The sequence below is a fragment of the Hyperoodon ampullatus genome, assembly GCF_949752795.1.
Source record: "Hyperoodon ampullatus genome assembly, chromosome: 5".
NCBI lineage: Eukaryota > Metazoa > Chordata > Mammalia > Artiodactyla > Ziphiidae > Hyperoodon > Hyperoodon ampullatus.
Genome location: NC_136918.1, coordinates 138002298 through 138028138, shown reverse-complemented (window position 1 = coordinate 138028138; position 25841 = coordinate 138002298). Strand labels below are relative to the sequence as shown.

Below are 25841 nucleotides of genomic sequence, written 5' to 3'. Positions count from 1 at the left end.
ATTACTGGAGAAGGAAGTTACAAATATTAAAAGGGGGAGAATAAAGTGGACCTAGTGCTGTTGGATTGGAACTGGGAGTTTTCAGTGAATTCATGGTTTTTAAGATGGATGGATGGAAGGAAACACACATACTTTAGTGTTCTTTCCTAACACCCAGATTTGTTTCTTAAGTACCATTCTCCAGTAAAAGGAACTAGAGCTCCTTGGAGAAAGGGCCAATTCCAGGGGCTGGTTCTGAGAAAGTTCAGGATGGTTGTGGAACCTCTTCTTATGCCAAAAAAGTAAGGAAGTGCTGAAAGCTGACAGGCACTTGTCAGTAGGAGACAGACACCCGCTTGAAGGAGCTTCTGCTTGCCCAATTTGGCATAATATGAGCATCAGAATAAATAATGATAGGAAATTAAATATTCTGTTGGATAAATAAGGCTCCACAAGTCCATTCTGCTGTAAAGAAAGGAAGAAAGAAAAGTAAGTGCGGGGAGAAGAAGCAGCTCTTCCTTACAGTAGCATCCCAACAAGTACACATGGAAGAAATGATGGAATCAGAAAAACCACTCTTTGGCCACCATCAAATAAATAATTGATTCAAGTAAAATCCTCCACAGATGCTAACACTCGTAGGTTAAATTTCATGAGGAACATGATATGTATTTTATCTCCCCAGCAGTACTTAATTAACTACAGTGGAAGAACAGTAACTTTATAGTGGAAAAGCTAGCACACACCACCCTACCCAAGTGGCTCAAAGTTAACTCACCAATACTGGGACGAGGCAACACTGTGTGCTTCCTGATACCATGCACTGAGAAGGAGACACTCTCACTAATGTGTGTTCCTGCCAAAGTGCTAATTTGAGTCTAATCATGAGATTTCAGATCATCTAAATTGAAGGACAGGGACTTCCCTGGTGGTCCAGTGGCTAAGACTCCTGCTCCCAATGCAATGGGCACAGGTTCAATCCCTGGTTGGGGAACTAGATCCCCCATGCCACAACTAAGAAGTCCGCATGCTGCAACTAAAAAAAAAGACCCCACGTGCCGCAACTAAGACCCGGCACAGCCAAAATAAATAAATACATAAATATTAAATAACAATAAATAAATACATAAATAAATTGAAGGACATTTCATAAAATAACTGCCTCCACTCTTCAATAAATGTCTAGGTCATGAAAGACAAAATGAAGAACAGAACCAGATTAAAGAGACTAAGGAGACATGGCAACTAACTACAACACACGATCCTGGGTTAGATCCTCAACCAGAAGGCAGATTGTGTGTTACTGTGAAGGGCCTTGTTGGGACAATGGATGAAACTTGACCAAATTCCATAGATTAGATCATGGGTTGGCAAACTATGACCTGCTGCCAGTTTTTGTACCACCTAAGCACGCAGAATTTTTTTTTTACATTTTTAAATGGTTGGAAAAAAATTTTTTAAAGTGAAACCTATATGACATCTTGGGAAAGGCAAAACTATAGAGACAGTAAAAAAATCAGTGGCTGCCAGGGGTGAGAGGAGGAAAAGAAGGATGAATAGATGGAGCACAGGGGATTTTTTACGGCAGTGAAACTATTTATATGATACTGTAGTGGTGGATAGATGTCATTATACATTTGTCAAAAAAAACCCCATGAAACTGTACAGTACAAAGAGTGAATCCTACTATTAAACTATGGACTTTAGTTAATAACAATGTATTAATATACAATTATATCAAATCAATTATAGCAAATGTACCACACTAATATAAGATGTTAAGTATAGGGAAACTGGGATGGGGTGGGCGTTGCGGGAGTATATGGGAACCCTGTACATTCTGCTCGGGTTTTCCTCTCCTGTTTTTTTTGGGGGGGGGGTTGTTTGTTTGTTTGTTTTGGCCACGCTGCATGGCATGTGTGATGTGCGATCTTAGTTCCCCGACAGGACTCGAACCATGGCCCCCTGCAGTGGAAGCATGGAGTCCTAACCACTGGACCGCCAGGGAATTTCCTGCTCAGTTTTTCTATAAACCTAAAGCCACTCAAAAAAGAAAGTCTAGGGATTCCCTGGTGGCGCAGTGGTTGAGAGTCCGCCTGCCAATACAGGGGACACGGGTTCATGCCCCGGTCTGGGAGGATCCCACATGCCGTGGAGCGGCTGAGCCCGTGAGCCATGGCCGTTGGGCCTGCGTGTCCGGAGACTGTGCTCTGCAACGGGAGAGGCCACGGCAGTGAGAGGCCCATGTACCGCAAAAAAAAGAAAAAAAAAAGTCTTAATTAAAATAAATTCTGTATTGTGACACATAAGCATTATATGAAATTCAAATTTCTGTGTCTATAAAGTTTTGTTGAAACGCAGCCAGATTTATTTATTTACATATTGTCTACAGTTGCTTTTTTGCTCAGACAGCAGGGTTGAATAGTTGCGACAGAAACCATAGGGCTCACAAAAGACTAAAATATTTACTATCTGGCCTTTACGGAAAAAGTTTGCTGACCCCCGGATTAGATAACTGTGTGGTATCCATGGTAAGTTCCTGATTTTGATAATTGTACTCTGATTATGTAAAACAATACCCTTAATTTTTAGGAAAGCACACTGAAGTATATAGGGATAAAGAGACATTATGGCTGCAACTTACTCTCACACAGTTCAGAAAAAAGAATTATGGACAGACAGATACGGAGCAGCCTATTTGGTAAAAGGTTAACAGCTGGGAAATCTGGGTGCTGGGTGAAGGGCATGTAGGAATTCTTTATACTGTATCCTTGCAAGTTTTCTGTAAGTCGGATATTATGACAAAGTAAAAGGTTAAAAACAAAACGAAAAACAAAATATCATCGGTCTTAGAACCAACCAGACCTTGACTTGAATTCCTGATTTGCTGACTCAGTGGCCTATTTATAGAAGTGGTTTTGCCTTTCCAAGCCTGTGTCCTCATCTGACTTGTAAAGCTTAAATGAGATAATGCATGTAAAGTGCAGAAAATCGGCATTGATTCCAGGTGACCGAGTTGAAACATCGACAGTGCCTTCAGGAAAATGATTCCCAGATGTCTGCTTGGAGACAGACATGGTCAAGATGAGTCAGTGTCCATCTTCTGAAATGGCAGCTGCATTTCAAAACAGAAGGGCCTCTGTTGGGGTAAACGAGCCATGGTGATGGCTCCATGGTGGAGCCCCTCCACACCCAGTTGAAGATGATAGACTCTGATCAGCCTGAGAAGTGGGTTGAGAAGATCCTGTGATCTGGGGACTCCTAGTGGAGGGGTTAGACATGATCTGGGTTCCCATTTTTGGTGGCAAGTTTAACTATGCCGAGGATCTAGGACCAGGACTGTCTTGTAGGCTTGGCCTCAGAGGTAGCTGTGGGTGCCATAGTTCAGTCTACACAAGTGTAGCTGTCCATTTGTGAATTCTTTAACAGCATTGGTCTAAGGTAGGAGGTGATGCTCAGACATCCAGTATTTATGGTGCAGTGTCAGGGGTAAGAAACAATGGTTTGTGTTCATCTTGAATAATACAGACCAACATCAACAAATGCTTGATGTACTAGAAAGGTGCCTCATTCTGGAAGCTGAACCCACAGGACTCCCTCCCTGTGAGCAGTTAAATCATTTAGCAGTAGTGTAGATGCTGTTCTGTATGATGTTGGAAATGGGGAAGAATTAGATGAAAATCTATGAATGATTGGTATGCTAGGAGATATGGAAATCTAACAGAGCATCTGACCCACAGACATCCTTCAGCAGAAATACAGGTGGGGCCTCTGCTTCTGGGGAGCACCCGGGGGGGAGGTGGTGATGGTTCTACTCTTGAGCAGTCCGAATTCCCACTTTGCCTCTCACTGAGATGCACATCCTCTTATACAGGAACCACAAAGGAATATGATCTAAAGCTTACTTATTTGACAGCATTCCAAAAAGGTGGACTGATGACAGGTCATTGTAGTTTTAAGTGTCCAATCCAGAAGATAATGGAAGAATATATTAATAAAACTGTTGTGCCGCTGTGTATAAGTGACCAAAAGTATTTGTAAGCAATAACCTAGACGATGTGTTATTTTTAAAAAGCCAGATAGCTAGTTCAACCAATGGTTTATAGCTTTGTTAAGTGGGTTCAGAGACCCTAGAACTGGAAGTGAGGATTCTGCAACCCAGTTGTGTTCATCTAAAAGCTTTTTAGTCCAGGTTCAGATCACATTAGTGTGTGTGTAGGTAAGAGAGATGGGGGAAGTAGGCGAGAGGTACACAGAAAGAGGCATTACCTCTAGAATTTGTGAAGGGTCCCGAAACATACACTTTGCACCACTGTTCTCCTCCCCATCTTCTCTCTGACCATCCTTTTTATCTCCAAGAAGAGGAAGTTGAAGGCCTTCTGGGATCTACACAATGAAGAGCAAGTGATACATTTAAGCCCTTACCCTATGTCACAGCATCTTGTGTATTCCTTCAGGCTCCAGTCTTATGGAGAGCGAGACCATTTCCTAGGTGACTGGAAGAGCGGGGGAGACATGCCCCTTACTCAGTGTTAGCTCATATCAACAAGGGGGTTTGAATCCAGATCTGTCCCATTTCCTGTCCGAGTTGTCTCCACCGCAATGTTTCTAAAGTTCCTCAGGAACCTTTCCTTTCCTGCCAGGAGCAATCTCAGCTTTGCCCCCCACATGGCTAGCTCTCCGTTGAGAAGTCACTGGTTGGGGTCCAGCACCTTCCACCCCAGACCACAGCCCCATGCATGGCAGAGCCCTCCCACCCTCCTTGCTCCAGTCTGCATGTTCTTGGGAGCAGAAAACACTACTCATTTTCTTTCAAAAAACAATCCTGTGCATTCTTGCATAGAAGGCAACTGTTTAAAAAATTGATTGTACTGTTAGAGTAAGACTGTTTAAAAAATTGATTTTACTGTTAGAGTAAGACTCTTAAAAAATAAAATATCTTTATATTTTAGCTTGTTAACTTTTTAAAAACTGATGCCCAAATATAAGAGTTGGTGTTCACAATCTAATACATTTGAAAGAAATAGTTTTTGAAATGAAGTTTAACACAGTTTCCTTTGAACTACACAGAAGTAAATACAGTTATGAACAGTGAGAGTTCATCTTCCAGTAAAGGTTTTCAAAATCAGAAGTAAGTTGTTAGCCATCAGTGTGTGACTGCCTGGGTCCCGTTCTCCTTCCACCTCATCCCTACCCCCCTGTACTGGGTCTTTTTTTCACATAGAAAACATGGAGGGGGGGGGAATTCTCTGAGAATGTCTTCCTGAAGCCTTGGGAGAGGGAGAGTCTGAACTGAGAAGACTGGGGGGAGAAGACAGGGCACAGCACGGGCACCAGCGTGAGTTGATGAAGCTCCTCAGGGCTCCCAGGGTGGAGACCCCCAAGGGTGCTGACAGCCTTCTGCATGCCATCTCCCCAGCTCTGAGGGAGCCTGTGCATGGACAGTAACTGGACTCAGCCTGCCACCTCGCACAAGCCACATGCTCCGCCAGGGAATGAGTGTGAGGGACAGGCATCGCCATTTGTGCGTTACAGGAGGATTCGTACAGTGAGCCTGGTAAAACTCAGACAGTGGGCTGCTCTGGCGTTGCAGATCTGCGATCTCTCAGAAAGGAGGAGGTTGTTCAGCAGCTAGTGAGCTGTAGGTTAAAGAAAAGTTGGATTTCAATCTTTTCTTTAATAGCGTTTTTCCTGATTTTAAAATGAATGCACTCCAAGTATAGAAATAGTGGAAAATTCAGAAAAGTATAAAGAAAATAAACACTTGAAATCTTACCACCCAGAGATTAATGAAGCATAATGAAGAAATTTAAATCATCATATAATTCTGCTTCCACTTTCTGGTGATAACCACTGTTAATAGGTGTCCTGTGTTCTTCTATATATGCACATAGGAATACATAGCTTACATAGATGGGATCATACCATGATGCTATTTTTAAGCCTTTTTTATTATCAACATAATAAAAATGTGTCCATAACTAAATATCTACATTATTTTAAGAGTTCCAAAATACGCAGTTTTTCCAGTCATCAGGAACTTTTTTTGTAAAATATATCGTGTGTGTGTGTGTAGTATTTTTTAAGGGGAAAAAGTATAGAAGAACATACATTTCTAATGAGAAGAAGGACTTCTTTGGATGACTTTTCTGCTTTGTACTTTGCTGTATTTTTCCAATAATTACACTCCTTAAAGTAACCACAGCTAATATTTTGGTATATTTCCTAACAATTTTTAAAAGTATATTTTAAAGCATCATTGGAATCATGCTGTATATAGGATTCTCTACCCTCTTTAAGTCATCTAGTGGTATTCAGTGGACATTTGCCTGTATCACTGATGGCTATATGATGTTTTTTCATGTGGGGATATTATGATTTTGTTTCTTTCCTCTGTCATGGACAGTTTGTATTATTTATGATTTTTTTTCACTGTGTAATGCTGTGATGAATAGTTGTGTCCCTGAATTATTTTGTTTCCCTGTCTGAATACTGCTTAGAATTCAATCTTAGGAGTACAGTCGCTGAGTCAGCAGGTGTAAAACGTGTAAGGCTCCCGTTGCATATGAACAGACTGGCTTTAAGAGTTTCTGCTCATTAATTACTTATCAAATAAGGTCTTGCTCATTGGTTATAATAAAATGTGTGCTGAAGGTAACTGTTATTATCTTATTTTTAAAGCAGATTTTCAGTCCTATTTGAAACGTTTACAAATATTATATTTAAACATAAAAACCATGCTGCTTTCCCCCAAATTTTTCAAAAGTATTTTAAAATTAAAGGTAAGCAGTCATCTTAAAGAAAGTTTAAAAAAATAAAGAAAAAATCATCCTAATGTAGCCACAGTTATTGTTTTGTCAAATCTCCTTCCTCCCTTTTTCTGTGAATTTTACACATTTGGGATAAAAGTATATGTAGGTTTCATATCCTGCTTTTTAAATTGAACATTCTATTGAAAGCATTTCTTCCGTGTTGCTACATAGTCTTCATAACTATCATTTTTAATGGTTACAAATTATTCCACTGACGTCATGTAACGTAATTTATGTAACCGTTTCCCTACTGAACTCTTATGTAATTTCCAGTTTTTTACTTTTATAACACAGTGGTGAATGTGGACTATTTCCTTAGGTTTGAATCCTCAAAGTGGATTAACTGGGTCTGGATTTAAACTTTTGTTCATTCAGAATTTTCACTAACTCATAGTGGCCTGTCTTCTTGGTTAGTTTTTTAAAAAATAAGTTTATTTATTTATTTATTTATTGGCTGCATTGGGTCTTTGTTGCTGTGTGTGGGCTTTCTCTAGATGCGGCGAGCGGGGGCTACTCTTTGTTGCAGTGCGCGGGCTTCTCATTGCGGTGGCTTCTCTTGTTGCAGAGCACGGGCTCTAGGCGCACAGGCTTCAGTAGTTGTGGCACGTGGGCTCAGTAGTTGTGGCTCGCGGGCTCTAGAACGCAGGCTCAGTGGTTGTGGCGCACAGGCTTAGTTGCTCCGTGGCATGTGGGATCTACCCAGACCAGGGCTCGAACCTGTGTGCCCTGCATTGGCAGGCGGATTCTTAACCACTGAGCCTCCAGGGAAGTCCCTTGGTTAGTTTTAATTATTAACACTTAATTCCAACAACAACGTGAAATTCAGGACGTTCCGGTTGGCAGGGAACCCAGTGGGAACTGTGATGTCCTTAGTAACAGAGTGGTCAGGACGCTGTCCTGTTTGCCAAGTGAGCCTTGGGAGCTCTGGATGTTTCGGACCCAAGGGAAGTGTACAAACACAGAGCACTTTCCTCGTGTGCCCTGTTGGTATACAGTGCGTGCCCTCTGCTGCCACTCACAGAAACCATTTATTAAACAGCCTTTGCCAACGAGGAAAAACAGCACAGAGGCAGGGAGGTAGTCATTATGTAACCCCCTCCTTTTTTTTTTTTTCTTCTTCTTTTTTTCCCTCCTTTTTCTATTTCCTTTTGTGAGAATAACGTCAACTCGGGATGGAAATGCATTTATGGTGTCTCCTTTCTGCTAAAGTAACCTAGAGACTTCATCTTCAGAGATGCAAAATTGAGATTTTGCAAACGTTCATGAATGCTTCTTTGTTGACCGTGAGCCGTGTGGTTTGGCCCCCAGAGTTATCTTAGATAGCACAAATAAATCTGGCGGCCTCCACTGGCCTCAAACTAAGCATTACACCACCCCCAGTCCCCCGCCCCCCGCATTGTCTCCCTCCGCGCAGAATTTCCTCTTGGCCTTCAGCAGCACACGCTCAGTCTTCTCATCCATATGCCCTGTTAAACTGCTGCCAGAGCTCCCGCAGTTTAGTGCATATGTTCCCTTCATCATTTCTCTTTGTTCTAGAAAAGGCTGTGTTTGGTTTCTGAACCTCCCCGCCTCCCCACGCCTAATTCCACCATCACCACCGCTCCCTGTAGACATGGCCATCTACCGTCTACATGTTCATTGACAGAACGTCCTAGATTTCTGCCATGGAGAGAGCCTTTGCAATCTGCTCACACATGCAGAATCATCCCCCGCACCCCTTCCCACAGAAAAAATTGTTGGGCGTCCTCGCCCCAGAGCTCGTGCCTCAGGAGCCCAGGTGGAGGGCTGCTGGGTCTCTCTGGTAAGCAGGAGGCTCCTGGGAGACACTGTTACCTCTCTGCGCGGATAAAGATTCCTTCTTAGGGTTTTCTGCCGCTCCAACGCAAGAAAAGGACGCTTTATTCTTGGAGCCCAACAGTGTATAGGCAGAGTCGATCTCAATGGGTTATTCATGGTGTCCAAGAGAAATACTTCTGGAGCTGTATTTCATGTGAGATGGAAGTGGGCTTGGCACCCAGACAGCGGGGCTGGCTGCTCGCTGGGAATGCCCCGTGGCTGTCGGGCCAGCCCGGCCCCTGCCTGATGTGGCCAGGCTCTTCTTAGCAAGTCAAGGGGTCTTCTGGCTCCCCCCCACCGGGCCTGCCTGCGTCCTGCGAGGCTCTGCCAGCCCGCGTGCGTGCACAGAGACCCCCTGGTTGTTTTGGCCTTTAAGTATTTTCTGTCTCTTACCATGTGTGAAGTTCCACCCCGTTCCCCGAGCCGGGAGGAGAGGATGAAGGGCTATCAGAGCGTGGTCTCTCTCTTCAGCACTGGGTGCTGTGGAAACCCTGGAATCGCTCGCGGAAACTTGGTTTATACAAAACACCACCTCGCTGTCATTGCTGCCCTTGCCACTTCCCTCCCCCAGAAGAGTATTTCAGAGAGGCCTCTGCCGCGGCACCGACCGTGGACAAACCTGATGTTTTGCTTTGTCTGATAAATCCGACGGTGAACTATGCCTGCTCAGTACCTGGTCAGCAAGCAACTCCTGGGAAGGCACAGGAAAACCTTCCTAACGTGGAGTTAAATATGTAGAATGGAACTGGGAGGAAATTCTCAGCGTGAGGGATTTTTTTTTCCTTTCCTTTTCTGGGGGAAAAAAAGAGAGAAAAGAAATCAAAGTTAATGTCGACTCATTTGGCGGAGATATAGTGCACTTTTCTACCTATCCCCCAAAGGGAAGTTTGTATTCTTTTAAATAAAACCATTTTAAAAGCAGAACTCAAGCCTAAAAGGATCCAGGGTTCTCCTGAGTTCTCAGAAGGTGTCGATTTATTTACTATCGTTAAAACATAATTAGTTCTCAGGGGATAGTGTGTGTTTTAAACGGCTTTATTGCCACCATATTAGTTTTCTGAATAATCAGAAACTTCTGTTATCATTATGTTCTAGTGTTCAGACAGAAACGCACTCTAAGTAGAAACAAATGTCAGGAATTGCTAGTTGTCACTCGGAGAAGGGACACCACATCAGCGGGGGAAGAGAGAACTTGATAGGATATTCCAAAGAAATGTCATCTAACAATGTCTCGGATAAACCTAATGACAGCTTGGGCAGGTACACGTGCACGCACACTGCCCCCCCCAACCATTTTTTTTGATATTAAATGGCGTTTTCTTTGTCCCTTTTCCACCATTCTCACTACAGAGGCTGGGAATGGGGTCAGTGTCCCTTGAAACCCGTAAGATGGCCCTTCCTTACTAACACATTCACAAATGAGTGCAAACAGTGTCCCCCACTTTCAGCTCCCGGTTCTCATGTCGTGTCCCTGTTCTGGCTGACTGGTCTTTCCCACCATTTGCAGGTTGATGTTTGAGATGCCACAGGAAATGGGTTTAATCGCCATCGCAGTCCACCAAACGCAGGGCAAAGGTCAGTCATCTTTTGTTACTGTTTCTGTGGTTTTTGTTTTCTAAAATCTGTGACTCTCCTGGCCAGAGAGCCAATTGATTGCATGTGCTGATCATCGACATGACTCGAGTCAGAAGTTGTTTTCACACACCCCTAAAATGGAGAAGAGGGAGGAAAATCAATTAGAAGATTGAACCTTAGAAGAATTAAAGCATTCTCTTAAACTGGGATGTTTATTAATTAATTGACGTCCGCTTGTGATGGTTTTAATGTTCATTTACCTACCTCTTGTAAATTCTTCTTTCTGACACATTCTAGGCATTGCAGTGTGTGAATAATAGCTATGTTATAGAGACGTTTATTTTCCTGAAGTTCTCTGTGAGGTGCCTTCTGTGTCTATACCGAGTGTCACATGGAGGGGTCTTTCATCTGCCAGCTGGCACTGGAATTTGCACGGAGTGGGCACTCGCTCAACGATCAATGCGTATTCACAGAATGACCACAAAGAAGCCAAGGGCTGCCCAGAGCTTCCAACACCTGCTGACTCTCAGAGGCAAGAGCCCATATCCTCCCAGAATCCATCTGGGGTCCAGCCGCAAGCAGATTCGTGCTCAGTGGTCATACCGGGAGCGACAGGCCCCTGTCTCTCCCCACCCGCAGCTGGCAGCAGGCCGACCCAAACGTCCTTTGAACTCTCAGAGGCTCTTATGCCTTCCTCAGAAGAAGCAATGAAATAAGAAATCCACTGTTTTCGCTTCTTTCTCTTGAGCATGTCTTTTGAACATAACTCAAAAGAGAGAAAAAAATTTATTTTATTCAAGGCTGTGGTGCTCAGTAAGGTGGTTTAAAAAAAGACATGGAACAAGTTTGATTATACCTCTCATTTTGATTATGTTATTTTCTCGACTTCTATTTTTTAAGAAAAATAACTCAGAGAGTTAATATCAGGGATCATTTTTCAAATTCAGCTTCCTTTAAAAAAAAAAAAACAACAGCAAGATATAATTCACATACCATACAGTCCCCCAATTTATAGTGTACTATTCTGTGGTTTTTAATGTATTCACAGCGTTATGGGACCATGACAGTAGGGCTCACTTCTAGCAAATGGCTTCCAGGACCTCTCCTGGACCAGCATAGATTCGATCCGGTTTCCCCACTGTCTCTGTTTTCACCTGCATTGCCGTATGGTGAGAATTAAACTGAGAGTGATGTTCAGACACTGTGTAAGACTTTATCATCAAAGTATAAATGATATGCTCACAGAGGGAGGACATTATGCTAATTATTGGAAACTTGTTCAGCAACAGAGCTTCAGATTTTAAAAAGCTTCTCTGTTGTTGAGTTAACCCCAGAATAACCAAGCACGTTCATCAGTCATTCAGGTGGGACAGGTCTTTAGTGTGTGTCTCTGAGGCCTCAGCAGTTTTTCTGGCATTATGTGCATCTGAGTCTGTTCATGGTGCAGAATGGCCAGTTTCCTGATGGCGCTTGTGTTCCAGGGCGGGGAAGGAATGCTTGGCTGAGCCCCGTGGGGTGTGCTCTTTCTACCCTGCTTGTCTCCATCCCACTGAGATCCCAGCTGGGACAGAGGATTCCGTTTGTCCAGCATCTGATGTCTCTGGCTGTCGTGGAGGCGGTAAGGTCCATTCCTGGGTACCAGGTACGTGCAGTTCATCACCGTCACATCCCCACCATGCATGCACATCTCAGTTCAGGTGTGTTTGTAGTACGTGTCTGAATGATTCCTTCATGTGGAGCCTCAGCCTGCTTTTGCAAAGCTGGCAGCAGAGTGCTCTTGGAGGTTTAAAAGCACCGTCAGGTTTATAGCTGCTTCAGGCTTGCTGCAATGTGATTATTTTCCAGAATTCCCTTTCTGTCCTTTTGTCAGATTTGTCAAATGTCCTAGTAAGGGCAAGCCTCTTTTTCCTTTCTGCCTGCCTCCCGCCCTCCCTCCCTCCCTTCCTTTCTTTCTCTCTTTCTTTTTCTTTCTTTCTTTCTTTTTCTTTCTTTCTTTCTTTCTTTCTTTCTTTCTTTCTTTCTTTCTTTCTTTCTTTCTTTTTCTTTCTTTCTTTCTTTCTTTCTTTCTTATTGAAGCACATTGGACTGGATGGGTCTATTTATCTGTGATGCTTTCTGGTGAAAAGGATTATTTTATAGGCCTAAACAAACCTTCTCATTTCCTACCTTCATTTACCACAGTCTGTGCTCAGCAAAGCTATCCCTTGTCTGTGGCTGCCTGAGTTCAATGTGCATGTTCGTTTAGGGCCATCTGCACCCAGCTGTAGGGACAGATGTGCCTGCTACATCAGTACTCTTGATGCTTTGGTGTCAGTTATTAAGAAGACAAGGAAAAGAGAGCACTTAACACAGCCATGAAGCCTCCCTCCCATTCCCCAGGCTCCACGTGCTGTACCCGCCTCCTCCTTTTCCTGGAAGAATTTCATATGGTTATAAAAAGGGGGCTCTTGGGACTTCCCTGGTGGCGCAGTGGTTAAGAATCCGCCTGCCAATGCAGGGGACACAGGTTCGAGCCCTGGTCGGGGAAGATACCACATCCCGCGGAGCAACTAAGCCCACGTGCCACAACTTCTGAGCCTGTGCTCTAGAGCCCACGAGCCACAACTGCTGAAGCCTGTGCGCCGCAACAAGAGAAGCCACAGCAATGAGAAGACTGCACACCGCAAGGAAGAGTAGCCCCGGCTCTCAGCAACTAAAGAAAGCGTGCGCACAGCGATGAAGACCCAACGCAGCCAAAAATAAATAAATAAAAATAAAATTAAAAAAAAGATTCATTCATCTAAAAAAAATTAAACATATAAAATAAAAGTAAGGGTTTTTTTCCCCAGCCTCGCTCCCCACCTACAGCTCTTAACGTCAGGCTAAAAACAATTATTGTATTAATTTGTGAAGCAAGATGCTAAGATCATGACTTTGAAAGTGGGTCTGTCGTGAGTGTTTCAATGGAGAAGCAGTCCTCTCCACTGCCCCTTAAGCTCCTCCGATGTGGCCATGTCCTCATAGTCATGGTATGTGGGACCGGGGTACATGTTTCCCGTATTACGTCAAGTCATTGGCACGTATGCCGAAGCGTGAGATTTGATACCGGGCGCTCAGCATCCTTGCTGTGTCTCATGGGTTTGGGCTCATCAGACTGTCACCAACCTTCACAGGCCCAGCGTGCAGCCCCTGAACTGGACACTTCATCTTGCACTAAGCAGTTGAGAAGATAAAATTCTGTTGTGGGGAAAATATCTTTAACCCTAGCAACAGGTTAATTAGTCTTAGGAAAATAAAGTAAAAATTTAAATTAGTCTGTTGAACTTTTTCATGGCTTTAACTTCGACCTTGTAGCCTCACTTGTTAACTTAGCAAGCACTTTCTGAGTGCCTGCTGTGCGCGAAGGCTCTGCCAGGTGCTGGGGTAGCGGGTGGGGAGGTGGAAAGCTTGCCCTCTACAGTGGACCCGCGGGTGTGTCCCCATTCTCCTTAAGAAGCTCCCCACAAAGTTCCTATCCCATTTCTGCAGCTGTCCAGCTCAGCCTTATCTTCTTATCTGTATGGTTTTGGATTGGCTTCATTCTTATTTTATTTTCAGTCTTATTGAGATGTAAATGACATACTGCAGTGTATAAGTTGAAGGTGTGCAGCATAATGACTTGATATGCGTATAGTGTAAGGTGATCTCCACAGGAGGTTTTATTAACATATATCAGCTCATATGGTTATTAAAACTATTTTTTTCCCCTGTGATGAGAACTTTTAGGATCCACTCTTTTAGTATTGGGTTGGCCAAAAAGTTCGTTAGTTATAGCTTACAGGAAAACACGAACGAACTTTTTGGCCAACCGAATATTTATTTCTTTATATAACTTTATGTATTTATTTATTTTTGGCTGCGTTAGTTCATCGTTGCTGCGTTCAGGCTTTCTCTAGTTGCAGCGAGCAGGGGCTACTCTTCCTTGCGGTGCGTGGGCTTCTCAATGTGGTGGCTTCTCTTGTTGCAGAGCACGGGCTCTAGGCGCGCGGGCTTCAGTAGTTGTGGCACGTGGGCTCAGCAGTTGTGGCTCGTGGGCTCTAGAGCACAGGCTCAGTGGCCATGGCACACGGGCTTAGTTGCCCCGCGGCATGTGGGACCTTCCTGGACGAGGGCTCGAACCCATGTCCCCGGCATCAGCAGGCAGATTCTGAACCACTGCGCCACCAGGGAGGTCCTGAATATTCATTTTTCACCGAGTCTAATTAGCTTACACACTACAGCTACAGGGTGGTTGAAATAGGCCCCCCGTTGTGCTGGGTTGGCCTCTCTTATGCCCTGCCCTTCTTGTCCCCGGCCAGATGTCACCATCTGCACACGAACCATACCCAGCCTGGTCGGACCAGGGGCAGTGTGGTGGCCTGCGTGCCGTCCCTTCCAGAACCCGCGCTGGGCTGCCCGTGCTTACTCCTGCTGCTTTTCTGTCCTCGAGGTCCTGCTGGGCTTCTGCAGCCTCCTCCCACCCGTGTATCCTGCTCCTGTTCTCTTCTCTGCACTTCCAGGTCCTATTTGCCCTGAGAGTCCTGGCTCAAATGCCATTCCTGGAAACTGCTAGCTACAAACTCTCCCTCCTCCGATGCCATGCAAGTACTTTAAATGTCTGGGCCAGGGCTTCCCTGGTGGCGCAGTGGTTGAGAGTCCGCCTGCCGATGCAGGGGACACGGGTTCGTGCCGCGGTCCGGGAGGATCCCACATGCCGCGGAGCGGCTGGGCCCACGAGCCATGGCTGCTGAGCCTGCGCATCCGGAGCCTGTGCTCCACAACGGGAGAGGCCAGAACAGTGAGAGGCCCACGTACCGCAAAAAAAAAAAAAAAAAAAAAAAAAATGTCTGGGCCACTTTTAGGGCACCTCCCATGGATTGCTTGAAGCAGGGTTATTTGTGCTCTGGTTCTAACTCCTACAAAGCAACCAGCTCTTTGAACACAGGATTGGTTTTATTTTGGTCCTCATAGAGCCTAGCGTAGTGCTTTCTACATGGCCTGTAGTCGCTGTCTGAATAAAAGGTTGAGACAATGAAAAATAAACACCTGGACTTTCTCTTCATCTTGGAATAGATGTCCTGTTCACCTGGGTGAGAACCCAGAATTTCACAGGTTGCATCATTAACTAACTAGACCTGAAAATGTGAAGTGAAACAGGAGCCCGAGAGCAGGGGCAGCGCAGAAGTAAGCAGCGGCCCCTGTGGTGCAGGAGCTGTTTCTGAGCTCCGGCCGGGACTGTGCCGGCCACAGTGGGACGTGGGTAGGCAAGAGAGGAGAAAGAGGGGAATTGGGAGAGTGACCAGGACCATGGTCTCCAAGGTGCAGAGTTTCTAGACCAGCGTTTCTCACTCTCAGCACTGTTGACGTTTGGGCCCCTCCGTCTCGGTTGTGGGACCATCCTGGGCATTACAGGCGGTGGAGCAGCATCAGTGGCCTTTCCCCACTAGATGCAAGTAGGATTCCTTCAAGCTGTGACAAGCAGCAATGCCTCCCAACATTGCCAGATTCCCCTGGGGGACAGACGTCCCACCCCACCTCCACCCATCCCCCCGAACCTTATTTTAGTCAGAAAAGTAATATGAGTTTTCCCTGTCATAGGGCAGATGAGCTTGTAAAGGACAGAAACATGTTCTAACTGGCCAGGGTGAAAAGCAGTCCTGCTGGAGGGAGGGAAGAGGATTGCTTGGAAGCGGCAGGCTGCACAGCATAGGGTTAAGCTCCCAGGGGCTGGTGTCAGAAAGCCCTGGGTTTGTGTCCCAGCTCTGCCACTTGCAGGTGGTGCAGCCTCAGGCAAGCCAGACAGTGTCTCTAAGCTTCAGTCCTCCCTTTGTTAAATAGAGATGATACTGGTACCAACACATGGGCTTGGTATACGTGACGTGCAGGCTGGTACCGAGATGGGGCTTGGTGCCGTGCCTGCCCCCAGTGAAGAGCGAGCCAGCCCTGTGGGACTGAGCCCATGATCTGCTCTCTGGTCTCTTGGTTTTATTTTGCTGAGTGTCTCTCTTCCAGCCTCGTGTGTCCAGATGGGCTTCCTTCCACCCACACCTGCCTGCCAGTCCCAGACCCAGGAGCCCTGGCAGTTCTGGCGCCCACTGGGTCTCTCCCAGTCTGTGTGCCCCAACTTCACAGTCATGGCAGGAGGTGGGGGTCTGAGTGGCCCAGTTCAAGGCCCAAGTTCCACTGAGACCAGGCACAGGCAGGGTTGCCCAGGCCACATCCTTCAGGATGGAGAGGCAGCACACCACTGGACAAGTCTCTTCCTCTCTCCCGAGTTGGCTGGTGGCAGTTCATGGAGTCCTTGTCTAATAACTCAGTGAAACGAGGTGCTCCTCTGAATCTCCATGGCGTCCTGCTGACGCATTTCTCCCTGGCTTTTAGGACGCTGGTTAATTCAGGGCCATTCGTCTCTCTCTTGAGCAGAAGCTCCGTAAGGGAAAAGAGCCCTGAGAGTATTATTCTCTGCCTGCCCCCTGTCCCCAGCACACAATGGTACTCTGTGGTGTGGTCGTTGATATTGGGATAATGAACTTAATTCCCAAGGTAGGTGTCTTCGGAGAGTGTTTTTGATGATGAACAGTGATGGGGGTGGGGAGAGTGCTGGGATTCCTGTTGAATGTGTTCTCTAGGTCTCCTTCCCTCTAGCCCCACCAGGTACTTTAATACCAGGTTGTTCCAAAGCGGTGATTAGCTGTCTCAAAAAGAAGAGAGGATGAGACTCCCTGTTCCATTTGTTTCAAGAGTATTCTGTTCTTCTTTTTTCTTTTGTTTTATTTTAGCTGGACGACCTCTTCTGGTCCCTTTGTGTCTTCTGACTGCTTGATTAATATGCAGATTTTCCTTTAGGATATCAACTTACGAGTGAAGTGGCCCAACGATATTTATTACAGTGACCTCATGAAGCTTGGTGGAGTTCTGGTTAACTCAACACTTATGGGAGAAACATTTTATATACTTATTGGTAAGTTTTTAAAGCCTTCCCCCAGAATTTTTAGATTAATAAAAATAAAAGTGGTTCACACATGGCTGTATTGGGGGGAGTGGATTATCATATGGGATTACTTTCTCTTTGAGTCTTGAGTTATAGAACACAATATGCGTGCACAACAGGCCAGATTGGTAGAAAGCCCTTCAAAGGGTTTAGTGTTCCTATCTATGGCCATGGAAACCACTGAATTGGCATCTCACCAAACAGGCGTTTTCTTATACCTCTCCCCACTCCTGCTTCTCAATAAATTAGAAACAGTGAAAGTAAACATTTACTGTATTATTTGGTAACAAGAAAAGAAAGCTAATTTCAAGGATGGGTGTCCTGGCAGTCTTTATTGTATTCTTCTTTTTTTTTTTTTTTTTTTGCGGTATGTGGGCCTCTCACTGTTGTGGCCTCTCCCGTTGCGGAGCACAGTCTCCGGATGCGCAGGCTCAGCGGCCATGGCTCACGGGCCCAGCCGCTCCGCGGCATGTGGGATCTTCCCGGACCGGGGCACGAACCCGTGTCTCCTGCATCGGCAGGCGGATTCTCAACCACTGCGCCACCAGGGAAGCCCCTTTCTTGTATTCTTAATCTGACCTTCCCAGTCCCTGGAAAAGTTGCCTTCTTTTTGACCTCAGAAGAAGCTCCAGGCTGGTCAAGGTGGGGTAAAGAATCCCTGTTTCACATCAGCACCTCCGTATCAGGCAAGGAGATGGATCTGAAGTGGCTTCAGAAGTTCCTCGGCCCCTGGTCATCCAAGCATCAGCTTCTCCCTAATGCCCAGGAGAGCTTGATTGGTGTTCAAAACTCAGTAATGGAGAGAAAACATGTGATCATGTGTTAGAAACGCCAGCCAAAGAATACAAGGTGTACGCTTCCAGCTCTGCTACCGACTGGCAATATTATTCTAGGCAAGCTTCTTCATACCCTCCAAGCTCCGTTTCCCATCTGTAAATGAGTAACTGGGCTAGGTGCAGAGATTCCTAATAGGGCCCACAGATATTGAGGAGGCCCAGTGCTGGGTTTCCTTCGGGGAGCTAGGGAATTTTGTCAGTGTGGGGGGAACGAAACATGTTCCTGCGGGGAGAATCCATAGCTTTCTTAAGGCGTTGGGAGGAGGGGGAGGGAGGCGGGGGGCATCTTTGGGGAAGATTCAAGGTCACCGTCGGGGTGCCTGCTGGTCCTTAGAAAGACGCAGCCTACGTTGACAGTAGTTCATGTAGCTATTTTCCCAGGACTTTGGATTTCTGAATACAGGGGAGCTCTTTCCGCGCTATATACACTTAACTGAATGCTTTATATGCCACAGGTGCTTCAGCTATTGTGTATGTTGTCCAATGAAAGAACAAATGAACAACTGCAGATTCTGCCCCTGTTGCTGTAGTTACTTGTTTTTTTACATTGCTTTGTATTTTAATAGCTAGTATATTTAAAACAATAATAATCTGAGGCCGATCAGTCCTTCCCTTAACACTGAAAATGGCACAGAACATTCACCAAAACGTAGTTATTGTACATATCGTTGTTCTATCTGAGGCAAGTATTTTGGGAATTTTTTTTCTCAGAGGTCCTGAAAAAAACAATAGTCTTACTGCCTAGTTCTTGCAGTATTTTATTTCTTATTGAAGACCTCTTTGAGGTTGATTCAGGGCCCTGCTGAAAACTAAGGTTCGGCTTTTCTAAAGTCTCCCCTCTCCTGCAGAGAACAGTGGTGTTAAGTAACAGCAGAGATAAGCCAGAAACTCACTCTCGTGAAGCCTTGGTTTAGGGGCTTGTGAAAGAGCCACTAAACATGGGTTGGCCTTTTGCCAGCAGTGTAACCCTAGCACCAAAGACTTCCAAGGATAAAGCATTAAAAGATGTGTTTTAGGGTTAAGTCATGACCAAGGTTGGAAATCTCTGAATCCAGAGTTTACTTCTTAAGACCTGAATAAAATTCTTTATTTTTAAGCATGTGTTCCATTATTTAAATAGAGAAAGAAACAAGAGATTTTATTTTACATCGGGCTCCGTGCAGAGCTCCAATTCTTGGCTCGACCACAGGAGGTGGTCGTTTCAGAGGCAACTCTGTTTTGTCCCATTCATAGCTTCTGCTTAATTGAATCAAATCTGGCTGGCTTTTTTTCCCCAACTAATTTGTAGTAAATTTGGAATGGTTCTGGTTTGATGGGGATAGTGAGGGAAGGATGAGGAAGGAAGATGGGCTCAAAGACGTAAGTCTTTCTTTAAGTGACCAGAGACAGTAAACTCACAATGAGGACAAGGAAGCAGGAAGTTGACAGTAAAAACTGTAACTTTTTCCAGGTGGTTGAGAGAAACGTGTGATGTCGTCAGTAGGCTGAGCTACTCGTGTTTTCAATTGTTTGTTTTTGTCCAGGCTGTGGATTTAACGTGACTAACAGCAACCCTACCATATGCATCAACGATCTCATCACAGAATACAATAAGCAACTCGGGGCCGAACTAAAGCCCTTAAGAGCTGATTATCTCATCGCCAGAAGTGTGACTGTGCTGGAGAAGCTGATCGACACATTTCAGGACGAAGGGCCCAATGGCGTCCTTCCTCTCTATTATAAATATTGGCTACACAGGTCAGTGCTGGCTTGTCTTCATTCTTTTAAAATTCCTGACAAAAAAAAAAGGGCTTCCCTGGTGGCGCAGTGGTTGAGGGTCCGCCTGCCGATGCGGGGGACGCGGGTTCGTGCCCCCGTCCGGGAGGGTCCTACGTGCCGCGGAGCGGCTGGGCCCGTGGGCCATGGCCGCTGAGCCTGCAAGTCCGGAGCCTGTGCTCCGCAACGGGAGAAGCCACAACAGTGAGGCCCACGTACCGCAAAAAAAAAAAAAAAAATTCCTTTATTAAATCAGTAGTTTAGTATCTTAAGACGAGAAACTAAACACTGGTCTAGATCATTATCTTTTACTTTACTGATGGATAAACCTGGTGGATACCACCTTGAGCAAGTTAGCATCTCCAGTCACTGGGACAAATGGGCATCCCGTGCCTCCTGGTGGGATGCCCTGGGAAAGACACAACATCACTGGAGATTTTCCTGCCCAGCATGTTTAAGCTGAACCTAATTGTGAGGAAACAGGCAAATCTAAAATGTGGAACATTCTTGATAACAGTCGTCTTCAAAGTGAGATCTCCCAGCAGCAGTGGCAGCCTTACCTGGGAACCTGTTAGAAACGGCAGATTCTTGACTTCCACCCTGGACTTCCTTAATCAGAAACTCTGAGGCTGGGGCCCAGCATTCCTGTTTTAACAAAGGCTCCAGGGGATTCTCAAGCACTTCAATTTGAGAAGCACTGATGTATACCAATAGACCTCTACCCTTCAACAATGGCAGTGTCTTAAAAACAAAGAGAAGGTGGGAGTTTTGTGATTAAAGAAGACTAAGGAGGCATGACAGTTAAATGCAATATGTGATTCATAATCAGATCCTGGAAGGGAGGAAATAGCCACAAAGAATATTAATGAGACGATGGGGACATTTGAACAGGGAGTGTATGTTAAATAATGTTATTGTACCAAGATCAAATTTCTTGAGCGTGATAATGATATTCTGGTTTTGTAGGAGATACTTCTTATTCTTTGGAGATACATGCTGAAGTATTTAAGTGTAAAGTGTCACGATGCCTGCAACTTATTTTTAAATATCAGCAAAAACCACCCCCATAAAACTGTAGGTGTGTGTGTATGTGTGTGTGTGTGTAAAGAGAGCAAACATGGGAAATGTCATCAGTTGGTGTGAATATAAGTGAAGGGGGAATATGAGGTTCATTGTACTATTTTTCACCTTTTCTGTAGGTTTGAAATTCTTCAAAATAAAAATTGGGGAGGTACAGAGTCTATACTTTTAAAACTGTTAACAAGGATATAACTCAACAGTTGCATTTGGAAACTGTTCGAAAGAAGTAAAATTAGAATGAGTTTAACTTAAAATTGATGCTACCCAACTTGCTAAGAGTTTTGAACACAGCCAGAAAGCGACCAATCTCAGCCAAAAAACCTAGAGGGTTGAACAGTGCTTCTTTAAAGTAGCTAGAGGGACTTCCCCTTTTGGCACAGTGGTTAAGAACCCGCCTGCCAATGCAGGGGACACGGGTTCGAGCCCTGGTCCAGGAAGATCCCACATGCCGCAGAGCAACTAAGCCCGTGTGCCACAACTACTGAGCCTGCACTCTAGAGCCCACGAGCCACAACTACTGAGCCCATGTGCCACGACTACTGAAGCCCGCGCGCCTAGAGCCCGTGCTCCGCAACAAGAGAAACCACCGCAATGAGAAGCCCGCGCGCCGCAACCAGAGAAAGCCTGCGTGCAGCAACAAAGACCCAATGCAGCAAAAAATAAATAAATAAATAAAAATTAAAGTAGCTGGAGGGTGAGGAAGTGGTGCAAATAATCGTTCCACATGATCAGAATGAGGAGTGCCTTCGTTTATAAGGGAAGCAATTCCTAACTCCCTAGTGGACTTTCCATCGCCCTGGTTATTCGGGTAGTTTTCAGGACAATTCAGGGGAGACCAGTGGAAGTCAGAGCTCAGGCTCAGATTCATTTTAACTATATCCATCCCAGCCCACCCCCGAATCCTTTCGCATAATGGATAATTACTTAACTAATTGTCTCAAGCAGCGTCATTACATTTCCCTGGTGACTGGGGGCTGTTCTTCATTTTCAGTGCTCAGCAAGTCCGCCTGGGAAGTGCTGAGGGACCAAAGGTGTGGATAGTCGGCCTAGATGATTCCGGGTTCCTTCTGGTTCACCAGGAAAACGGCGAAGTAGTGACTGTGCATCCAGACGGCAACTCCTTCGACATGCTGAGAAACCTCATAATTCCCAAACAGCCGTAGTCCTGTCTGGAGCGTCTGCTGGGCCCCGGGCCACAGCTGGGCTGCGCTGGGACAGACGGAAGGGCAGGACCACGGCAGGAGCATTGCACGTCGATTTCTGCCGCCTGTCCTAGCCCATGGGTCTGGGAAACTAATTCAGAGTTGTAGGCAAATTTTTTCTCCCTCCACTTAAGCTGTAAATTCTTTAATTTTGTTCTGTTGTCATTTTATTTGGTGTTTGAAGATGCTGGGGGTGGAGGGTTCACAAGTGGAAGATTTAATTCAGGTATAAGCCCTGCCATAGGTGTGAAATTCTTCTCCCCTTTTGGAATTGGATGCATCTTAATTGGGGAGGGAGGTAGTTTTTACATGGAAACAGCAATGACATAATTCAAATGTTTTCCCAGTAGTGGAGGTCTTTACCCCTAGACTATTAAAAACAGATTTTAGAAAAGTTTTCGGGCCCAGACCATTGGTGAGTTAGAGGTATGGTAACACTGTTTACAAGCATCCAGGGAGGTGTTTTCCTACAGGAACATATATTGGCACTTAGTTATCATTTTATTTTTTTGTTAGTGAAGAAAAGAGAAGGTAGATTTCTAGTGTTACTCTCATCCTGTGGTTTGTGGTCCAACAACAATGTCTAAATGGAACAGAGGCTGGTATGGTTGCAATGACCTTGTAGAGGAAATCAGTTAATTACTTTGACATTAATGAATGAGCTCTCCTTTCATAAGTTTAAATTTACTGCATATTCTGAAGTGATGGCATCAAGTTCAGGGTCCTGAAAGCGTTGATCAGGCAGTTGCGTGGATGCGAGGTGGATGATTTGGGCCTAACAGCTGGGGATGAAGTCTCTCATTCCACACGCAAAGGAGGATGCGGCGCTTGTAAGCCAGCCTCAGGCTCGCTTCGAAATCCTGCGATGGCATTTTATTTGTAAGCCACATTTTTTGGCCCCCTTTTCATATTGCCAAAAAAGAAAATGTTATTGCTACTGAATGCCGTCAGTTAAGAGGATGGGTGTGTGTGTGAGAGAGAGAGAAACTTTAGAAGAAGATGTTCCAAATATGATGCCCTAAGAGTCTGCATGGAAGAACAAAAGAAAGGAAGCCTTTTGATATACATTTGCTATTTCCAGATGTATTCCATGCTTTTTCCATGTAACTCCTATCTCTGTTGAACTTGAGAATCATACACATTACTTTTCAGCCTGAAAAGGCCAATTTTTGTCCACTTTTCTCTCTTCCTGCCAATCCCAACTGAAATTAGTGGCGAGAAAACTTGATGAGGCTCTCAGCTTTGAACAAAATCCCCTTACTGTGCACCAGCACCCTCTTCATCCAGCTTTCCCCAGTGAGGCTAACTGCAGACACTTGTGGTTTTCAGTATAAAATCTGTCTACCTGTAGCCAGGCACAGGCAGCCACATAGGAAGGAAACAAATAACACGTTTAGTTAAGTCCACTCACCCAACATGCGTGTTTTGGAAATGTAACTTGAAAAGAACTTCAGAAGTAATTTTTGCAAATAAGGCTTCAATTAGAATTATTCTTCAAACAAAAACAAAAACAACAACAAAAAAAAACACTCTCTCCTAAATGCCCAAGTCTAAATAAAAGTTTAAAGTCCACTGCACCCCAAAATTACAAAATGGTCTCACCCTTGAGAGGGCATCTGCAAAATATCATCAAGAAGAAAGATCTCAGGCTAATGTTGCAAGTTTCATTTCTCAAACTTTGTAATATAAGGCAAGTCATCTCTCAGAGCCGCCATCATTACTTTTTGAATTTCTTTGGGGGGTTATTTAATGAGAAACATGCTACGATTTGTTTTAAGCTGAAGTCCTATTCTAGACAGTCTGCTTTGGGGAAAAAAATGTTATCATTTAATTTCCTTTTGGTAAATTAAAACTAATGAAGTGTGGCCATGTCAAAGCAGATGGAGATGTTCCGGGCATATCACTTTGCCTCTGTGCTTTTAAGACTGTTCTTAACTTGTGCCGACACCCAGTTGTCTTGAGGGAGACAACATAGACTTTGGAGCAGATGCTGCGTTTTTCATAAACCTGATTTTGCCTCAGAGGAACCAAAGACTTTTGAAATTCTGTTTCATATAGAACAGCTGAATAAAGGCATTTTCCTTACAGCTGTTAGCATTAGGGAAACTTGCTGTACTGCACTCATCCATTTAGGGCGTTCATGCACCCGGCAATCGATGACCTCAAGGAGCTTTAAAGTCTTAACAGGAACTTTGCATTTTCTTCTTAATCTTTAAAACACAGCACCTAAACTCAGGATTGGCGTGTGCTCTTAGGATATTTGAATTGTGCCCCAGTTTAGAGGCTGCGCATTGAACATCTTCCAGGTTCTGTAAAGGGCAAGATGTCATCCCTTCTGGGCTGGTAGCAAATTTCAGAAGAACTCTTGAGGAAGTGCCCCCTAAAATAGGACACAGCAATACCTGGGCTTCCCGGGCATGCACGTGCGCATGCACACACGCACACACACCCCCCTCAGCAGTGCCCCTCGGCACGGTTCATCCTGGCAGCGTTTAGCGTGGAGGCAAAGCCGAAAGGATTTGTGTCCGGTGTGGGGCTCGCTGCTGCAGCCCCCTGACTGCTGTGGGTGGGTGCGCAGGCCCAGACCCGCGTAGCATGCAACCGCACCCCTACCCCATCCACACACAGGGGGGCTGCATGGCCGCCTCTCACCCGAGAGTCTGGGAGCCAGGAGAGGAGCCAGGAGAGAAGCCAGCCTCACCCAACTGTTTCAGAGTGCATAAAGGAGACATTTTAGGCTTACAGTCCATAGATCTGTTTGCTCGTAACAGACAAAGAATGGAGAGTCGGTATTCCTGGGTAACTACTATGCGTATTTGAAATAAAAGAAAGTGTGAAACCTCTGCATTTTTAGCTTTTCAGAGAATCATCTCTGAAAAGGAATTAATTTAAACCAATTCCTATAAAAAGCAAGTCTATCAAAATAAACTTTAAGACTTTCTATATAGTTCGGGCTCATTGTTATTTTTACCACATTTCATTTGTAAAAATAAGCAACTACTTTTGATTACAGTGTTTTTATTCATATTTAAACATTTTTTAAATAAATAGTTTAACATAGTAAGGAATATGTATGTATTTCTAAGTATTAAGAAGCTGGTGGCTTTTTAAATATTTTTGAAAGATGTATTATGTATCATACAAGAGAGAGATCATATTACTCCAAAGAATGAAAGTTAGCAAACCAAAAAGTTAAAAAAAAGAGGTGAGAAATAAATTTACTAATGTCAGTTTTTAATTTGAAAATTAATTGAGTATAACAACAAATTTAATATAAGAACAGATTCTGTTGTTGTCGAATTGTTCTCTTTTGTGGAAACTGCTTGACTTTTGTCTTGACAGTTTTTCCCCAAGATTTTAACCGTATTTATCACACTTAAGTTTAGGAATAGCTTGAGTAACGCACCTTAGATAACCCAAGGGCTACTATTCACTAAGATTTTAAGCTACTGTAATTTTATGGAATTTTTTAAAGTGTTCTTTCATCTGTACCAGCCCCCAAAGTCTACCTCAACTGTCTCACAGTTACAATAAATTACAGTAGACTCGAAACAGGATTCGTTGAAGGATTACACCTCCCCCACCCTTAGGATCCAAAGGAGGAAGGCATGGCCCCGTCGGACTTTAAAATGACAAAAGGGGTCGGGGTGAGGGAGCAGAAAACACAGGCTCTTGCAGATTTCCTCCGAGCGGCCCTTCACACCCCATTCACTTCTCTACAAAGGTATGAGTGGAATGGCTTTTCTAGAAAGGGCTTCAATGAACATAAAGGAATTCC

The 25841-nt window shown here is 44.7% G+C and overlaps 1 protein-coding gene across 3 annotated transcripts in view; it reads left to right on the top strand.

Moving 5' to 3' along the window:
- The window catches only part of HLCS (holocarboxylase synthetase), a gene marked incomplete at its 5' end in the record, with an annotated part of 193687 nt that extends 171470 nt beyond the window's left edge, over positions 1-22217 (top strand). For all 3 annotated transcript variants that reach the window (XM_079704245.1, XM_079704243.1, XM_079704244.1), the window contains 5 exons: positions 10135-10202; positions 11684-11844; positions 17046-17160; positions 19550-19763; positions 21853-22217. In XM_079704245.1, coding sequence (XP_079560371.1) covers positions 10135-10202; positions 11684-11844; positions 17046-17160; positions 19550-19763; positions 21853-22024 — 730 coding nt within the window. In that variant the 3' untranslated portion in view covers positions 22025-22217. The remainder of the gene's footprint in view (positions 1-10134; positions 10203-11683; positions 11845-17045; positions 17161-19549; positions 19764-21852) is intronic.
- Between the last annotated feature and the right edge of the window lie 3624 nt (positions 22218-25841).